A 13,917-nucleotide genomic window follows, 5' to 3' on the forward strand; every position below is an offset into this window, starting at 1 on the left:
CCTCTTGGTGTGGACTAATTTCGAGGTCTAAACACGTGTCCCCGACGAATCACCTATATGCAATTCCTAAATCGGGAACCCCAGAGGGATGGAGGAACGTTTTGCTATCCGTGGTAACTAAACTTCCCCAAGGGAGCCGTTCGGTCCGCCCCGTCCAGGACAGGAAAGGCGGGACCCTTTAAGGAGGCGGAGAAATTAACTGCGACGGGAGAGCGCTTTACCCAATCGCCGGTGGCTCCGGGAGTCTCCTGCCCAATGAGCACCCGGTGGGGGCGGGGCGGGATGCACACCCGGAAGCGGGTGCAGGCCAGCCGGCTAACCCGGGGGCCATGGCAGCCGCGGCCCCTGCAGCAGACGGGGTCCCAGGTCGGGGACCTCCCGGGGAGGTGATTCATCTGAACGTGGGAGGCAAGAGGTGAGCGTAGGAGTTTCCTGAGGCGCTACTCTCGGGAGCGGGGAACGGGGTGGGAGTACCCGCCTCTCCCGGGGGAATTCCTGTCCATCAAGGATTGCTCCGCCCCCTGCTGGAGGCGCGGGAGCCTGGATGGGTGCTGGGGGAGGGAAGGGAACTCACAGGGTTGAGATTGGGGGCCGCATTCCTCATCCTCCCTCCATCATCTCGCGTCCGCTCACGGTCCCCGCACAGATTCAGTACCTCTCGCCAGACTCTCACCTGGATCCCAGACTCCTTCTTCTCCAGGTGATTGGGAGAGCGAGTTTGGGGTGGGGGGGCGGGAGGAGAGGGTATGGGGAGACCTAATCTCCCCCTCACACACACACCCCGGCCCGTGACACCTGCTCTGCGTCCCCTCCCTGCAGTCTTCTGAGCGGACGCATCTCAACACTGAAAGATGAGACCGGAGCCGTGAGTAGAGCAAGAGCTGATATGGGGCGGCCAGTAGGAGGAGGGACAGGATCCCCACTCAGCCCCGCTCTTTGCCCTACCTATCCTCTGCCTCCCTTCCCCGCAGATCTTCATCGACAGGGACCCCACCGTCTTCGCCCCTATCCTCAACTTCCTGCGCACCAAAGAGTTGGACCCCAGGTTGGCATGGAAGATAAAGGGGAGTCCCCCACCGTCTTCACCACCCCCCCCGGAAGTCTCTTCTTCCCTTCAGAATGTTCACTTAAGCTCCTTGATCATATTTAAATTATGCGTCCTTAGAATTCTCCACCACAAAGCACACACACACACACACACATTTTCACCGCCCAGATCATTGCTCCTTTAGAATCTTGATCCCATCAAAATTTTCTACCTCTTGAGATTCTCTGTGCAGTTTTGAAAACTTCGTCCTCAGAATTCTCTGTCCACTCCCACTCCCCAGACCCTGACCCCTAGTCAATTCTACTACCCAGGGGTGTCCACGGTTCCAGCCTCCTCCACGAAGCCCAGTTCTATGGGCTCACTCCTCTGGGTAAGTGGGGCCCCCTTTAGCATCCTCATCCCATAGAAAACCAGCTCTCTAATGATGCTCCCCCTTTCCCCTCTCTCCTGAAAGAAGCTTGGGTTAGAGCTGAGAGCTCTGGGTTTGGTCCTGGGTCTCAGGAGGGTGGTGATATTCTGTGGAGAAAGAGATGGGGGAGGGGGAAAGGGATCTGCCTCAGTGTTCTCCAAGTCCCAGCCTTTGAGTCCTTCCGTCTTAGTTCGTCGTCTGCAGCTTCGGGAAGAGTTGGATCGATCTTCTTGCGGAAACGTCCTCTTCAATGGTTACCTGCCTCCACCAGGTGGGAACTACTAAGGAATGGAGGGGGGACTAAAGACTACATTTCCCATAAGGCTGCAGCTCTTGGGTGCCTGAGCTGTGGGCCCTGAGACACTATGGGAGTTGTAGTTCTATATCGGCTGCTTGGACTGATGCTTGGAAAGGAAGTAAGAAACAGCATTTCCAACGAGGCAATGGGCCAGGCTAGTCCCCCTGAGGCTCAGAAGCTTACCCTAGAGCCCAATGGGAGTTGTAGTCCAGGTTTGATTTCCTTGTAGGGAGGCTTAGGGAGAACTGGTGTCCTTTGCATGGAGGGGAGAAATATTAAAGGAGAGTTATTGACTGTAATGTCCACGGAGCAGCCAGCCCACTGGCCATGGAAAATATGCACCAGTGGTTATTGGGAACTGTACTCTACTAGGCTTTGCTGATAGGTAGAAGGAACAGAGTGGGGAAATTCAGTTTATGGCTTTATTTCCCTAACCTCAGTCAAGACCTACTACCTTCATGAAGTTTGCCAAATATGAAGACGTATTGTTCTCTTAACTTAGTTTGACCCTGGTTTTTTTTTTTAATTGTTTTAAATAGAAGCTTTTTGTCACTACCTTCATGCCATAAATAAGTAGACGTGAAATAAACCCCAAACATAACAGTGTAATTAAACTCTGGGTAGATGCTGTTGTCTGCCAATGGGACAGGCTTCCATTTCTTAAAAGGAAAGATTGCCAAATATTGAAGAGGTATCAGTATCGTGGCAGCCCCAAACTGATTCTTTCTTTGTGATGAGCTCAAAGGAACTGAAAAGGGAGCAGCTCGCTGTGTGATTCAGTCTCATTTAACGCCATGTCCCTGCACCACCAAAAATCTTTTCTCTAGGAGACGATGCTACTCACATGGCAAAATCAGTATCTGGCACACTTTAAGTGCCTGCTAGGTGACAATTATTACAATTATTACAATGATTGTCACTCTGCCCCTTCTCCCTGCCACAGTGTTCCCAGTGAAGCGGCGGAACAGGCACAGCCTGGTGGGGCCCCAGCAAGCAGGGGGACGCCCAGCCCCTGTTCGACGGAGCAACACGATGCCCCCCAACCTGGGCAATGCAGGGCTGCTGGGCCGAATGCTAGATGAGAAAGCACCTCCCTCCCCATCAGGTACATTTCTGTCTCTTGGGAGATTGGGGCAGCCAGTGGGCCCCTGTGACCCTGCCCTGATCCCTGCCTTTCCCCCCAAGGGCTACCAGAGGAGCCGGGAATGGTGCGCCTGGTGTGTGGACACCACAACTGGATCGCCGTGGCCTATACCCAGTTTCTTGTCTGCTATAGGTGCTCAGGGAGGGCGGTGGGAGGACACCTTAAGCCCTGTTGATGGGGAGGGCTCAGGGTGAGGGTTCATGACGTCCCTCAATCTTCCAGGCTGAAGGAAGCCTCTGGCTGGCAGCTGGTGTTCTCCAGTCCCCGCCTGGACTGGCCCATTGAGCGACTGGCACTCACAACCCGGGTGCTCAGTGGGGCCCTGGGTGAGCATGACAAGATGGTGGCAGCAGCCACGGGCAGCGAGATCCTGCTGTGGGCTCTGCAGGCAGAAGGCGGCGGCTCTGAGATAGGTATGGCACCCGGCTTTTTCCAGAACCCTTTTGCGCTTTAGAATTCTACTCCAGCTTGTGGCCTGTTAAAACAGCCCATGTGCCACAATTCTCTTTGCGTTATTAGGATGCTCCAGCCCTTTAGAATTCCGTATCCTGTTAGCATTCCTTGGTCTGGTAGAAAACTCCACCCACATACAGTTCTCTCCTCCGTCAGAATTCACTGCCCTGTTAGATCTCTTTGCTTTGGTAGAATTCTCCATGCCGGTAAAATCCCAGACCTGTTAGAATCTGTTCCCATTATAAATCTGACTCCTTAGACTAATCTGTTCCCTAACAAATCGTAATCCTCGTGAGAATCCTCTGCTGCCCATAGAGTTTTTTGCCTTTGTTGAAAATCTTAGCTGTGTTAGAATTCCACACCCTATTAGAGTCCCACACCCCGGCAGGAATCTGGCCCGTTGTAATCCTCTGTAATTCCTGCTAGAATCCTCTAGCCTGTAAAGATTCTGTGACCAAGTTGAATCCTCTGGCCCTTGGAGTTCTTCCTGCCACCCCTCTCCTCCCCCGTGAAAGGGGGCCCTGGTTCAGCCTTCCTCACCCTGTGCAGGAGTCTTCCATCTGGGCGTGCCTGTGGAGGCCTTATTCTTCGTCGGGAACCAGCTCATTGCCACAAGCCACACAGGGCGCATTGGGGTGTGGAACGCCGTCACCAAGCACTGGCAGGTCAGGGCACTGGCCAGCCTGCTGCTTCTTTCTCGGGTGTCCAGACCAGTCAGACCCAGGGAGGGGTTCCTTTCTGCCGCACCCGACCTGGAGAGAACCAGGGAACCCAGCAGTGGGCCAGATCCAGTGGTGGGGTAGGATGGGATATGATAGAGGCCAAAGGAGGATCCAGGAGGCCTTCGTGGCTGACGTGAAGGACGGTGGGTTTGGAAAGGAAGAGAGGATTCTCCAGACACTGGGTGGGAGACCGGGTGAGAGGAGATGGTTGAGGAGGCGGAAACCCAGAGACAGACGTGCAAACGTCCGTCATTCTCTCTGCACTCGCCCCAAGCTCTGTCCAACATGTAAAACAAAAAATACACCCACAGCGTTGTTTTCTAAAGTGTGAGTGTTTGGGTGAGAGAGACAGACAAACAGAGAAAGGAGAGAGAAAGAAACAGAGATGGAGAGAAACAGACAAATAGAAACAGGAGGTCAGAGGTGCCAGAGAGACAGAAAGAGGGTGGATGGAGAGAAACCAGGACTAAATGACCGTAGTAGATGAAGGGACACAGAGAGAAAGATGGAGATGAATAAAGAAGTGTCAGAAATACAGAGTCAAGGAGAGGCCACGAGACAGAAGCGCCAACCAAGAGCCATTCAGAGACAGACGCCGGTGATGCAGGCCTGGAGCAGGCAAGGCTGGGGAGGAGTGGGCCTAGAAACTGGAGGGGGGGTGCTGGAGCAGGGAGGCATGGGCATGCCAGGAGGGGCACTGCAGAGGCAGAGGGGCACTGCAGAGGCAGAGGAAGGGATGGCACCATGGCCACAGTCCACCCCGCTCCACCCCCAGGTCCAGGAGGTGCAGCCCATCACCAGTTACGATGCTGCAGGCTCCTTCCTCCTCCTGGGCTGCAACAACGGCTCCATCTACTACGTGGGTGAGCAGCAGCCGGCACCCCAGCTGCCTGAGAGCCTCCCCTGAGGGTGGGAGAGGAGGGGAAAGGCTGGGGTACCTTGAACAAACGCACTCTATCCTCCCTGTCCACCCCAGATGTGCAGAAATTCCCCCTGCGCATGAAGGACAATGACCTCCTTGTCAGCGAGCTCTACCGGGACCCGGCGGAGGATGGAGTCACAGCCCTGAGCGTCTACCTCACCCCAAAGACCAGTAAGCTATAGCTCAGCTCTCCGCCCTGCCGTCAGCAGCCAGCCCTGGCCCCAGCCCGCAGCTGTCTCCCCATCACTTGTGTAGCATGACCCAGTGAGATTTATGGAGAGGGAGACAGATTCAACTCATACAGTCATTCAACAAACAGTTACTGAGCACCACTTACATATAAGCACTGTTCTAGGTGCTCGGCCACGGCGGGCCTCTTCACCAGGGGCAGAATTGACCTCTAGTAGTTGATCTTGGTGTTTCTTTCCCATATCTGTGATTAGGGCGTGATGCTTGCACACTCCTAAAACAAAGAGGATGCATGTCTTGGGAATTCCTTGGTGGTCCAGTGGTTAGGACTCTGAGTTCTCACTGCCGAGGGCCCAGGTTCTATTCCTAGTCAGAAACTAAAATCCCATAAGCTGTGTATCGTGGCCAAACCCCCCCCAAAAGACAAACAAACAAACAAACAAAAACCCCAAACAAACAAAATCAAAAAAACATAAACAGTCAAACAAAAAGAGGATGCATGTCTTACAGTGGATGAAGCCGAGTTCTCTCACTTCAGACAATCTTTGTGTTTTCCTTTCTTGATTGCAAATGCAGAAAAATAGTTTTTTTGTTTGTTTTTACTGAGATATAATTCCCATACCATAAAATTCACAACTGAGTAATTTTAGTAGATTCACAAAGTTGTGCCACCATCACCACTATCTAATTCCGGGACGTTTTTATCACCCCGAAAAGAAACCCCATGCTTATTAACAATCACACCCCAGTCCTCCCTTCTGACAGCCCCTGGACACCTCTAATCCACTTTCTGTCTCTATGGATTTGCCTGTTCTAGACATTTAATGTAAACGGAATCATGCAGTATGTGGCTTTTTGTGTCTGACTTTTTTCACTTTGGGTAACGATTAATTTTTTTTAATGGTTAGTGCTTTTTTGGAGCTTAAGATCTCTTACCCTACCCCCAGGTTGTGAAGATTTTTCCCTATGTTTTCTTCTAGAAGCTTTGCAGTTTTAGCTTTTACACGTAGGTTTCTGTTCCATTTCAAATTAACTTTTGTGTATGGTGTGAGGTAGGGGTCACAGTGCATTTTTTTCTAGCAGGAGTAAACTAATAATAAACTTAACTTCACAGCATGTCATCACATAAGGCCCCTTTCTTTTTTAAAACTGTATTTATTTATTTATTTGGCCACACCATGTGGCTTGTGGGATCTTAGTTCCCTGACCAGGGATCGAGCCCAGGCCCTTGGCAGTGAGAGCGCGGAGCCCCAACCACTGGACTGCCAGGGAATTCCTAAGGCCCCTTTCTTATTTCATTGATTTACTCCTTTCCTCCCCATCCCCCTCCTCACCACGTGCCACTATTCTGTCACGTTCAGCATTTATATTTTCATTTGTATGTGTCCTTACAAAATGGATATTATGGACATATTTTTGAATTTGCATAAATGGTATGGGGTATATAACTCAGTTTATATATCTTACTTTTGTCCATCCTGCCCTAGGTTAAATATCCATTCATGTTGCTATTCATAACCTGAATCCATTGCTTCTAACTCCTGCATAAGATATTAAAACCACATTTTACCCACATTCCTTAAGATGGTCCATTAAGTTTGTGACGTTACAACATACCTTTCCCCTGTGGAAATTTGGCAAGGTTGGGGAGTCCCTCAGGCACGCTGGGTCGAGTTTCATTTTCTTGTCTTGCTGTCTGTCTGGTTTTGTTTGTTTGTTTGACCCCACCATGTGGCTTGGGGGATCTTAGTTCCCTGGAGAGACTGAACCCGGGCCTGTTTGTTTATATGTCCCTTTCTATGTTTCTCTGTCTTTCTCTCGAATTCCATCTCTCTCTCTCTGTCAGTCTCTGTCTCTGTATCCCTCCCTGTGATTTGTTTCTTGGTTCCCTGTTTCTCTATTTTTCTATCTCTCTTCCCCCTCTTCTCAGCTCTGTCTCTCTCTTTTTTAAAATTTTAATTTATTTTTTTGTATAGCACGTTCGTATTAGTTATCTATTTTATACATACTAGTGTACATATGTCAATCTGTCTCTCTCTCTGTCTTAATTTCTGTCTCTGGTTTCTCTGCCCTGTCCCTCTGTCTCCCATTCTTCCGTTTCCCACATCTCGCCACCTTGTTCTCTCCATCTCTCCCTCTCCCTTTACTTTCTGACTCTGCAACTGTTCTTTGTCTGTTGCCTCTTCTCTCTGCCTTGGTTTCTGTCTCTCTGTGACCCTCTTCCTCCTCGGGCCCTCACCAGGTGACAGTGGGAACTGGATCGAGATTGCCTACGGCACCAGCTCAGGGGGCGTGCGTGTCATCGTGCAGCATCCCGAGACCGTGGGCTCGGGGCCTCAGCTCTTTCAGACCTTCACCGTGCACCGCAGCCCCGTCACCAAGATCATGCTGTCAGAGAAGCACCTCATCTCAGGTGAGCCTCACCCGGCTGCCCCGCGTGCCCATCTCCCTGCAGGAGGGATGGCTTAGCTGTGAGCACAAAGCCAGGTGGATGAGGGTTTCCACTGGGGAGAGACTGTGTGGGGAGTGGCCTCTGGAGAATTCCGTGAAGGGGACCAGTCTGGGGGAGAGTGGATTTGCCAGGGAGAGGGGAAAATTAATCAATTTAGCAATTGCCAGGCACGGGGGATACAGTGATAAGACAGGCCAAGTCCCTACCCTCGTGGAGCTGATGCTCTAGCAGGGGCAGCAGACAATAAATCAATAAAAATATAAATCACTATCTGGCAATGGGGATGGGGGCCATGAATAAAAACAAAGCTGTGTGAGAGGCCAAGAGAGTGCCAGGATCACTGGAGAGTGCATGGTTCAGGAAGGTCTTCCTGAGGAAGGAGCGCTGAACAGAAATGAGCAGTGCAGATCAGCGGGGTCAAGCATTCCAGGCAGAGGGAACAGGCATTGCGAAGGCTCTGAGGTGGGAGGATGTTTGGTGTGTCTAAGGGAGAGCAGGGCCCCACTGGGCCCAGAGTGGAGTGGGTGAGGAAGGGGGTGGGGGGTGATGGGGTAGGTCAGTGGGACCTTGTAACCCATGGAGAAGACTTTGTCCTTAACCCTGAATGAGATGGCGCCGCGGGAGGTCTCACGGCAGAGGAGGGCTGTGACCTGACACAGGTGTTCACAGGGTCCCTCTGACTGCGTGTGGGGACAGGATGGGAGCAGGAAGGCCAAGGAGGAGGCTGCTGCAATGGTCCAGGCAGGAGATGAGATGGACGGGACCAGGGTAGGGGTGGGGTGGGAGCAGTGGACTGGGAAAAGTGAGATCAGGCCCTGGAATGATTTGGAGGCGGAGCCAACAGGGTTGTTAACTATTTGGAGTTCTGGGGAAGAGAGAATTCTCCGAAAGGGAAGAATTCAGAGGGGCCTGAATCCTGACACCTTTGAGAGGAGGTCATCCCGGGGCTCAGGAAGGTTGGGCAGTGGTGATGCCACGGCCGGGCCTGACCTGCTGCTGCCCCCTGGCTCCTCAGTCTGTGCCGACAGCAACCACGTGCGGACGTGGTCTGTGACTCGCTTCCGTGGCATGATTTCCACCCAGCCTGGCTCCACCCCGCTCGCTTCATTCAAGATCCTGGCGCTGGAATCGGCCGACGGGCATGGCGGCTGCAGTGCTGGCAATGACATTGGTGCCTCCTAGCCCCGGGTCCCCCACCGCACGGACCCTGCCTGACCTCCACTGGCCTCCACTGATCCCTTTCCTGACCCCTGTAGACCTCTCTCGACCCACCCAACTGATGGGCTTGACCTCCACCCATCACCACCTGACCCCTATTGACCGCCAGTTACTCCCAGCTATCCCAGTTGAATTCTGTTACCCCCATTGATTCCTGCTGACCCAGGATCCGCCCCCTGCCCCTGATGTGCCTGAACTCCACTGACTGTTGCTGACCCCCAACCCTCTCTGACCTCGCCCAACTCTAGCCACCTGGGGATGGGGACCTGGTCCTGGTGGGGAGGTTCATCAGTGGGGACGGGGGCAGAGTCTTGGGATCTGGAGGTCACAGGGACCCCAGCTGGCCCTGACTGCCCCCCTCTACCTGGCCCAGGCCCCTACGGCGAGCGGGATGACCAGCAAGTGTTCATTCAGAAGGTGGCACCGAATGCCAGCCAGCTCTTCGTGCGTCTTTCCTCCACTGGTCAGCGGTGAGGACCATCCCGTCAAACGGGGAGGGTGGTCAGAGGAGAAGGGAGGATGCCAGGGAGGTCAGAAGGGCATCCCAGCCAAGGGGCACCGCAGGAGCAGAGGCGGGGAAGGAACACAAGCCTGGTCCTAGGTTTGGAGTTTGGGGTATCAAAGGTGTGACATGTGTGGATGGGAGTGAAGCTGGAACAATCCCAGGTGCCCCTGCCAGACCGCAAGCAGAGATCGCCCAGTGTAGTCAGGGCCGGGCTGGGGGCTGGGGGTGTGTGCGCAGGCTGGGGGGCCAGGGCCAGGATGGGGGAGGGACGGGAAGCTGTGGGAGCCCAGAGGCGGTGCTTGCTCCAGCCTGGGAAGGGGGCCTGTTGAAGAGGGGACTCAGAGCAGAGACCTTGAGGATAAATAGGAACGAGCAGAAGAAAGGAGGGAGGGGAAAGTCTGTGCCTGGCTGAAGGGGCAGCATGTGCAAAGGCTGGAACAGCCAGAGAGGCTAACCAGGGACGTGCACGCGGTCTCTGGGGGCTGGAGCACCAAGAGGTGGGAAATGGGGCTGCAGAGGGGCGGAGCCTTGCCAATCGTATGGAAGCGCTGAGACTGTCCTGAGTGTCCTGGGGCGCCATGGCCGCTCTCAGGGGGATGGTCTGGAGGTTGGAGAGGAGGCCACGAGCCCAGGGAGGAGGCTGGGACAGATGCCTGGCCGGAGAGGGCAGGGCTTGATCAGGGCCAGATGGGGAGGGGAGGAGGGGGCCGGCCATGGGGAATGCTGGGAAGTGAGGGAGGCACCCAGGATGAGTCTTGGGCCCTCCCGGAGACAGGAACAGGGAGGGCAACATGTTTGGGGGAGAACCCCATTTGAGCCCGATGGTGGGTGTGTGGGGCTGGGGACGTCCAGGAGGCTCCTGGTCCCCACAGGGCTGGAACCCAAGACAGTAGATTTGGGAGGGATGGAGAGGCTTGGGTGCTCATCCGAGAAGCAGGAACTGAAACCACAAGGACGGTGGGGACTGAGGCCTGGGAGGGGCATAAAGATGAGACGAGGGACCAGGCCAGGCCCTGGTGTGGCCAAGGTGACCCCTGCCCCTCCCCTCTCAGGGTGTGCTCCGTGCGCTCCGTGGACGGCTCGCCCACCACCGCCTTCACGGTGCTCGAGTGCGAGGGCTCCCGGAGGCTGGGCTCCCGGCCGCGGCGCTACCTCCTCACTGGCCAGGCCAACGGCAGCTTGGCCCTGTGGGACCTGACCACCGCCATGGACGGCCTCGGCCAGGCGCCTGGTACTCCCCGCTGCAGTCCCGTCCCAAGCCCCACAGACTCACCCTGAGCCCTCTCCACAACCTCCTTCGCCACGAGGAGGCGAAGCCCTTGCCCTCTGGCCCCTTTCCCTGCCCCCCATCCCCTCCTCGCCCTTGCTTTTTAACCTCTCTTTCTTAGCTTCTGACCCCTGTCCGTTGACCTCTGCATCTTTCCTCCTATCCCGACCTCAGTCCTTGCACATGACCTTTGTCTCTTGGCCTGTGCCCTTGTCTTGCCCCTGACCCTGCTTCCCTGCCCCCCCCCAGCAGGGGGCCTGACAGAGGAAGAGCTGCTGGAACAGCTGGAGCAGTGCGAACTAGCCCCGCTGGCTTCCTTGAGGGGCGCTCCCCCCAGCCCCTCGCCCCGGACCTCTCTCACCAGGTAGGCGTGACTCCACTTCCCCTTCTGAGCAATGGGGCGGAGGGCAGAACACGGTGGCCAGGGGGCAGGGGGGACCCAGCTGCACCCTGATGACCTGCACTGACCCTCATCACCCCTCAGTCTCCACTCAGCCTTCAGCAGCGCCTCTCTGTCCAGCCGCCGTGGGAGCCCGAGCCCCCCCCAGGCTGAGGCCCGGCGCCGCTGGGGAGGCAGCTTCGTGGAACGCTGCCAGGAACTGGTGCGGAGCGGGCCGGAGCCCCGGCGGCCACCGACACCAGCCCCCCGGCCCTCCGCGGGTCTCGGGGCTCCCCTTGCACCCCCCAAGATGAAGCTCACTGAAACTTCCTTCTGACCACGGCTGCCATGGTGCCTTGAGATACCCAGGCCCTGGGGGACTCAGGTGCCTGCCCCGCTTCCTGTCACAGCCCTGGGTTCAGGGCCAGGGCCTCCTTGGAATGGTTAGTGTTACTAGGCCCCCATCATCTCCCTTTTCTGGAGCCAAAGTCACCCTTCCCTAATAAAGTTCTCACTGCCAACACCTTGGTCACGTTCTGAGAGGGTTTGGGCACCCCTAGGGAAAGGGTAAGAGAGGCGTGGTGCCCAACCAGGTCCCTGGCTGTAGATTCAGGAACATCTGTCTCTCCTGGTTTAAGTAAAGAAGGGGAATTGGTTTACACTCTGATTTCAGGCATGGCTGGATCCAGGGCTCAAACACTCATCCAGAATATCTTTCCATCTTTTGGCTTTGCTCTCCTCTGGGATCATTCTCAGTCAGGTTTTCCCCCCTCTGTGCCAAGATGACTCCAGGTAGCTCCTTAGCAACATTTTTCTCTCTAGCAGCAGCAGAATCACAGGACTGATTCTCATTGACTTAAACTGAATCAGATGGCCATTCCTGAACCAACCACTGTGTTCTTCCAGGGATCATGTGCCCTCACGAGGCAGGCAGTGAGGTCAGCCCCATGTTGACAGAGTGGAGGAAGAGTTCCTGAAAGGTGACTCAGGGTACTATTACCACAAACAGGGATGAATAGGTACAGATTGGCAGAAACACAGATGTCGGCTAGGTGACATTTGTACCCCAAACCTCACCACTGCAAACACTTTGCCCATATCCCTGGCTGCCCAGTCTTTCACCCCTCTCTTGCCCACACCAGGGAGGGTATGTAGGACAGGATCAGCTCACCCCAGCCTGACATCCTTGAGGTTTTTCCCCAGTTAATACCTACCTATGTCAACTCCTCAGGGAAGTTTTCTGCATCTTTTCCTTGGGTCAATGAATAGAAGAGAAAGTGGGCCAACTAAGAACAAGGGATTTTAGAATATGCTAATCCTGGAATTCCAGAGTTTCTGGAATGCCAGAACTTCTGTAACATGGGGGAGTGGGGTCTAGAATGTTAGGAAATGTAGAACACAGGAATATTCTAGAGTGCTAGTGGATGAGCAGTATTAGGCTTCCTCCCTGCATATCAAAGAATCCAGACTGTAGAAGTTTCTGAAAAAGGACCTGGAAAGTCAATGATTCTAGAACAGAGGAGTTTTCTAGAATGCCTATGAATCTACACCAGTAGGAATGTTTTGCAAGCCAGGCACTCTGGAATGCTGATAATTATAGGAAACAGAAAGGAATCTGGATTACTAGGAAATCTAGAGCATAGGCATATTCTGGAATGCCAGCCCTTCCCTTCTAGATCACTAGAGGATTTGTTTGCATTCTAAGAAATCCATAATGTCAAGGGGTTCTGGATTGCCAGAGAATCTAGAACATGAGTGGGAGGCCTAAAATGTGAGTGATTCTAAAACATGAGTGTTCTGGAATGTCTGTGATCTAGAATATGGGGGTATTTTGTAATGCTCACAGAGCTAGATTATTGAGATCATTTTTTTTCCATGCCAGGGAATCCAGAACACTTGTGTTTCTGGGATGCTAGTGATTCTAGAACTGAGGAAGAGAATGTCAGAAAATCAAGAACACTAAAAAGATTTGTTTGTTTTTTTAATACCAGGATAAAACCCCGTGTGTGAACACATACAATGGAGGAAGCTTCTGGAAGGCCAAGGCTCTAGAACTCTGAGGGATTCTGAAGGGTCAAGATCAGGTCAGGATCCAGGAGAGACATAGAAACAACCCTGGAAGATAGTGGCACTGATAGGGGGGGATTGGGAGCTGGGAACTCCAAATTCTGGGGGGGAGGGGAAGCCAACGCCATCCCCGGAAGTTGCAGTGGTGAGCCAGAGGCTGTTGCCTAGCAACGAGCATTGAAGATGCCCTGGATCCCAAGCAGAAGGGAGAAATTTCGGCAGCGCCCCCAGCAAATGCTCCAGCCACAGGGTAGGAGACGGGGAGGGGGGCAACGGGGGCAGGGACACACTGTCCTGCAGGGTCACGTTAGCAGGGATCGCGGGAGCTACATGAAGACGGGGACACAGGGCATATTCAGTGGGCAGAGCCAGGCACTCCATCACTGAGCTGGGACAACTCACAAATGCCCCTGAGTGGGGCCTGAGTGCCGTCGTTATTGCTCCAAGGGGCTGTGTGTCCCTGGACGGTGGGTGGGCCCAGACTTCTGGGTGTCAGTTTTGGGTGTAGGCATGGATTGCTGTAGGTGACGGTAGCGGGTGTGAGTGTGACTGTGTGAATCAGCCCGTGTGCCTCAAGGTAAGGCGGGAGGGTGAAGGGGGTCCCCTGTCCTCCTTGCACATCCCTTGGAAGAAGGAGCAGGAGTTGGGGATGAAGTCGAAGCTGAATTGATTGCTGTTCTTAGTCTGGGGTCAGCCGTATGGTCAGGCCTAGTTCCCTGTGTGGGCGGAGGCTGGGATCTACTCGGGGCGGGGCTAAGGCTACAGAACTGGGAACCTTAAGAATCAAACTGCTTTGAGAGACGGGGTCCCCGGATGGGGCACAAACGTGAAAGGGGTAGGGTTT

At 54.2% G+C, this 13,917-nt stretch overlaps 1 protein-coding gene across 2 annotated transcripts; it reads left to right on the forward strand.

Moving 5' to 3' along the window:
* The first annotated feature begins 258 nt into the window (after positions 1–258).
* Positions 259–11,527, forward strand: SHKBP1 (SH3KBP1 binding protein 1). 2 transcript variants are annotated; one of them, XM_082368551.1, is made up of 18 exons: positions 259–415; positions 647–700; positions 820–865; positions 972–1,045; positions 1,360–1,418; positions 1,648–1,728; positions 2,699–2,860; positions 2,941–3,031; positions 3,122–3,312; positions 3,902–4,017; positions 4,850–4,937; positions 5,051–5,167; positions 7,428–7,598; positions 8,653–8,808; positions 9,229–9,325; positions 10,413–10,591; positions 10,877–10,991; positions 11,112–11,527. In XM_082368551.1, exons 1-18 carry the CDS (start codon positions 330–332, stop codon positions 11,341–11,343), a joined length of 2,115 nt encoding a protein of 704 aa, XP_082224677.1. In that variant the 5' UTR covers positions 259–329; the 3' UTR covers positions 11,344–11,527. The 2 variants fall into 2 exon arrangements, with proteins under 2 accessions (XP_082224677.1, XP_082224678.1); XM_082368552.1 differs by lacking the exon at positions 1,360–1,418 and having other exon boundaries at positions 330–415.
* Positions 11,528–13,917: the final 2,390 nt, after the last annotated feature.

The sequence above is a fragment of the Balaenoptera borealis genome, assembly GCF_965194805.1.
Source record: "Balaenoptera borealis genome assembly, chromosome: 19".
Lineage (NCBI taxonomy): Eukaryota > Metazoa > Chordata > Mammalia > Artiodactyla > Balaenopteridae > Balaenoptera > Balaenoptera borealis.

Excerpts from the sequence above, each read along its gene's own strand:
- SHKBP1 (XM_082368551.1), top strand. The coding sequence starts at position 330 with ATGGCAGCCGCGGCCCCTGCAGCAGACGGGGTCCCAGGTCGGGGACCT. Across the intron at positions 3,313-3,901 it reads AGGCGGCGGCTCTGAGATAG|GAGTCTTCCATCTGGGCGTG; the intron begins GTATGGCACCCG and ends CACCCTGTGCAG. Across the intron at positions 7,599-8,652 it reads AGAGAAGCACCTCATCTCAG|TCTGTGCCGACAGCAACCAC; the intron begins GTGAGCCTCACC and ends CTGGCTCCTCAG.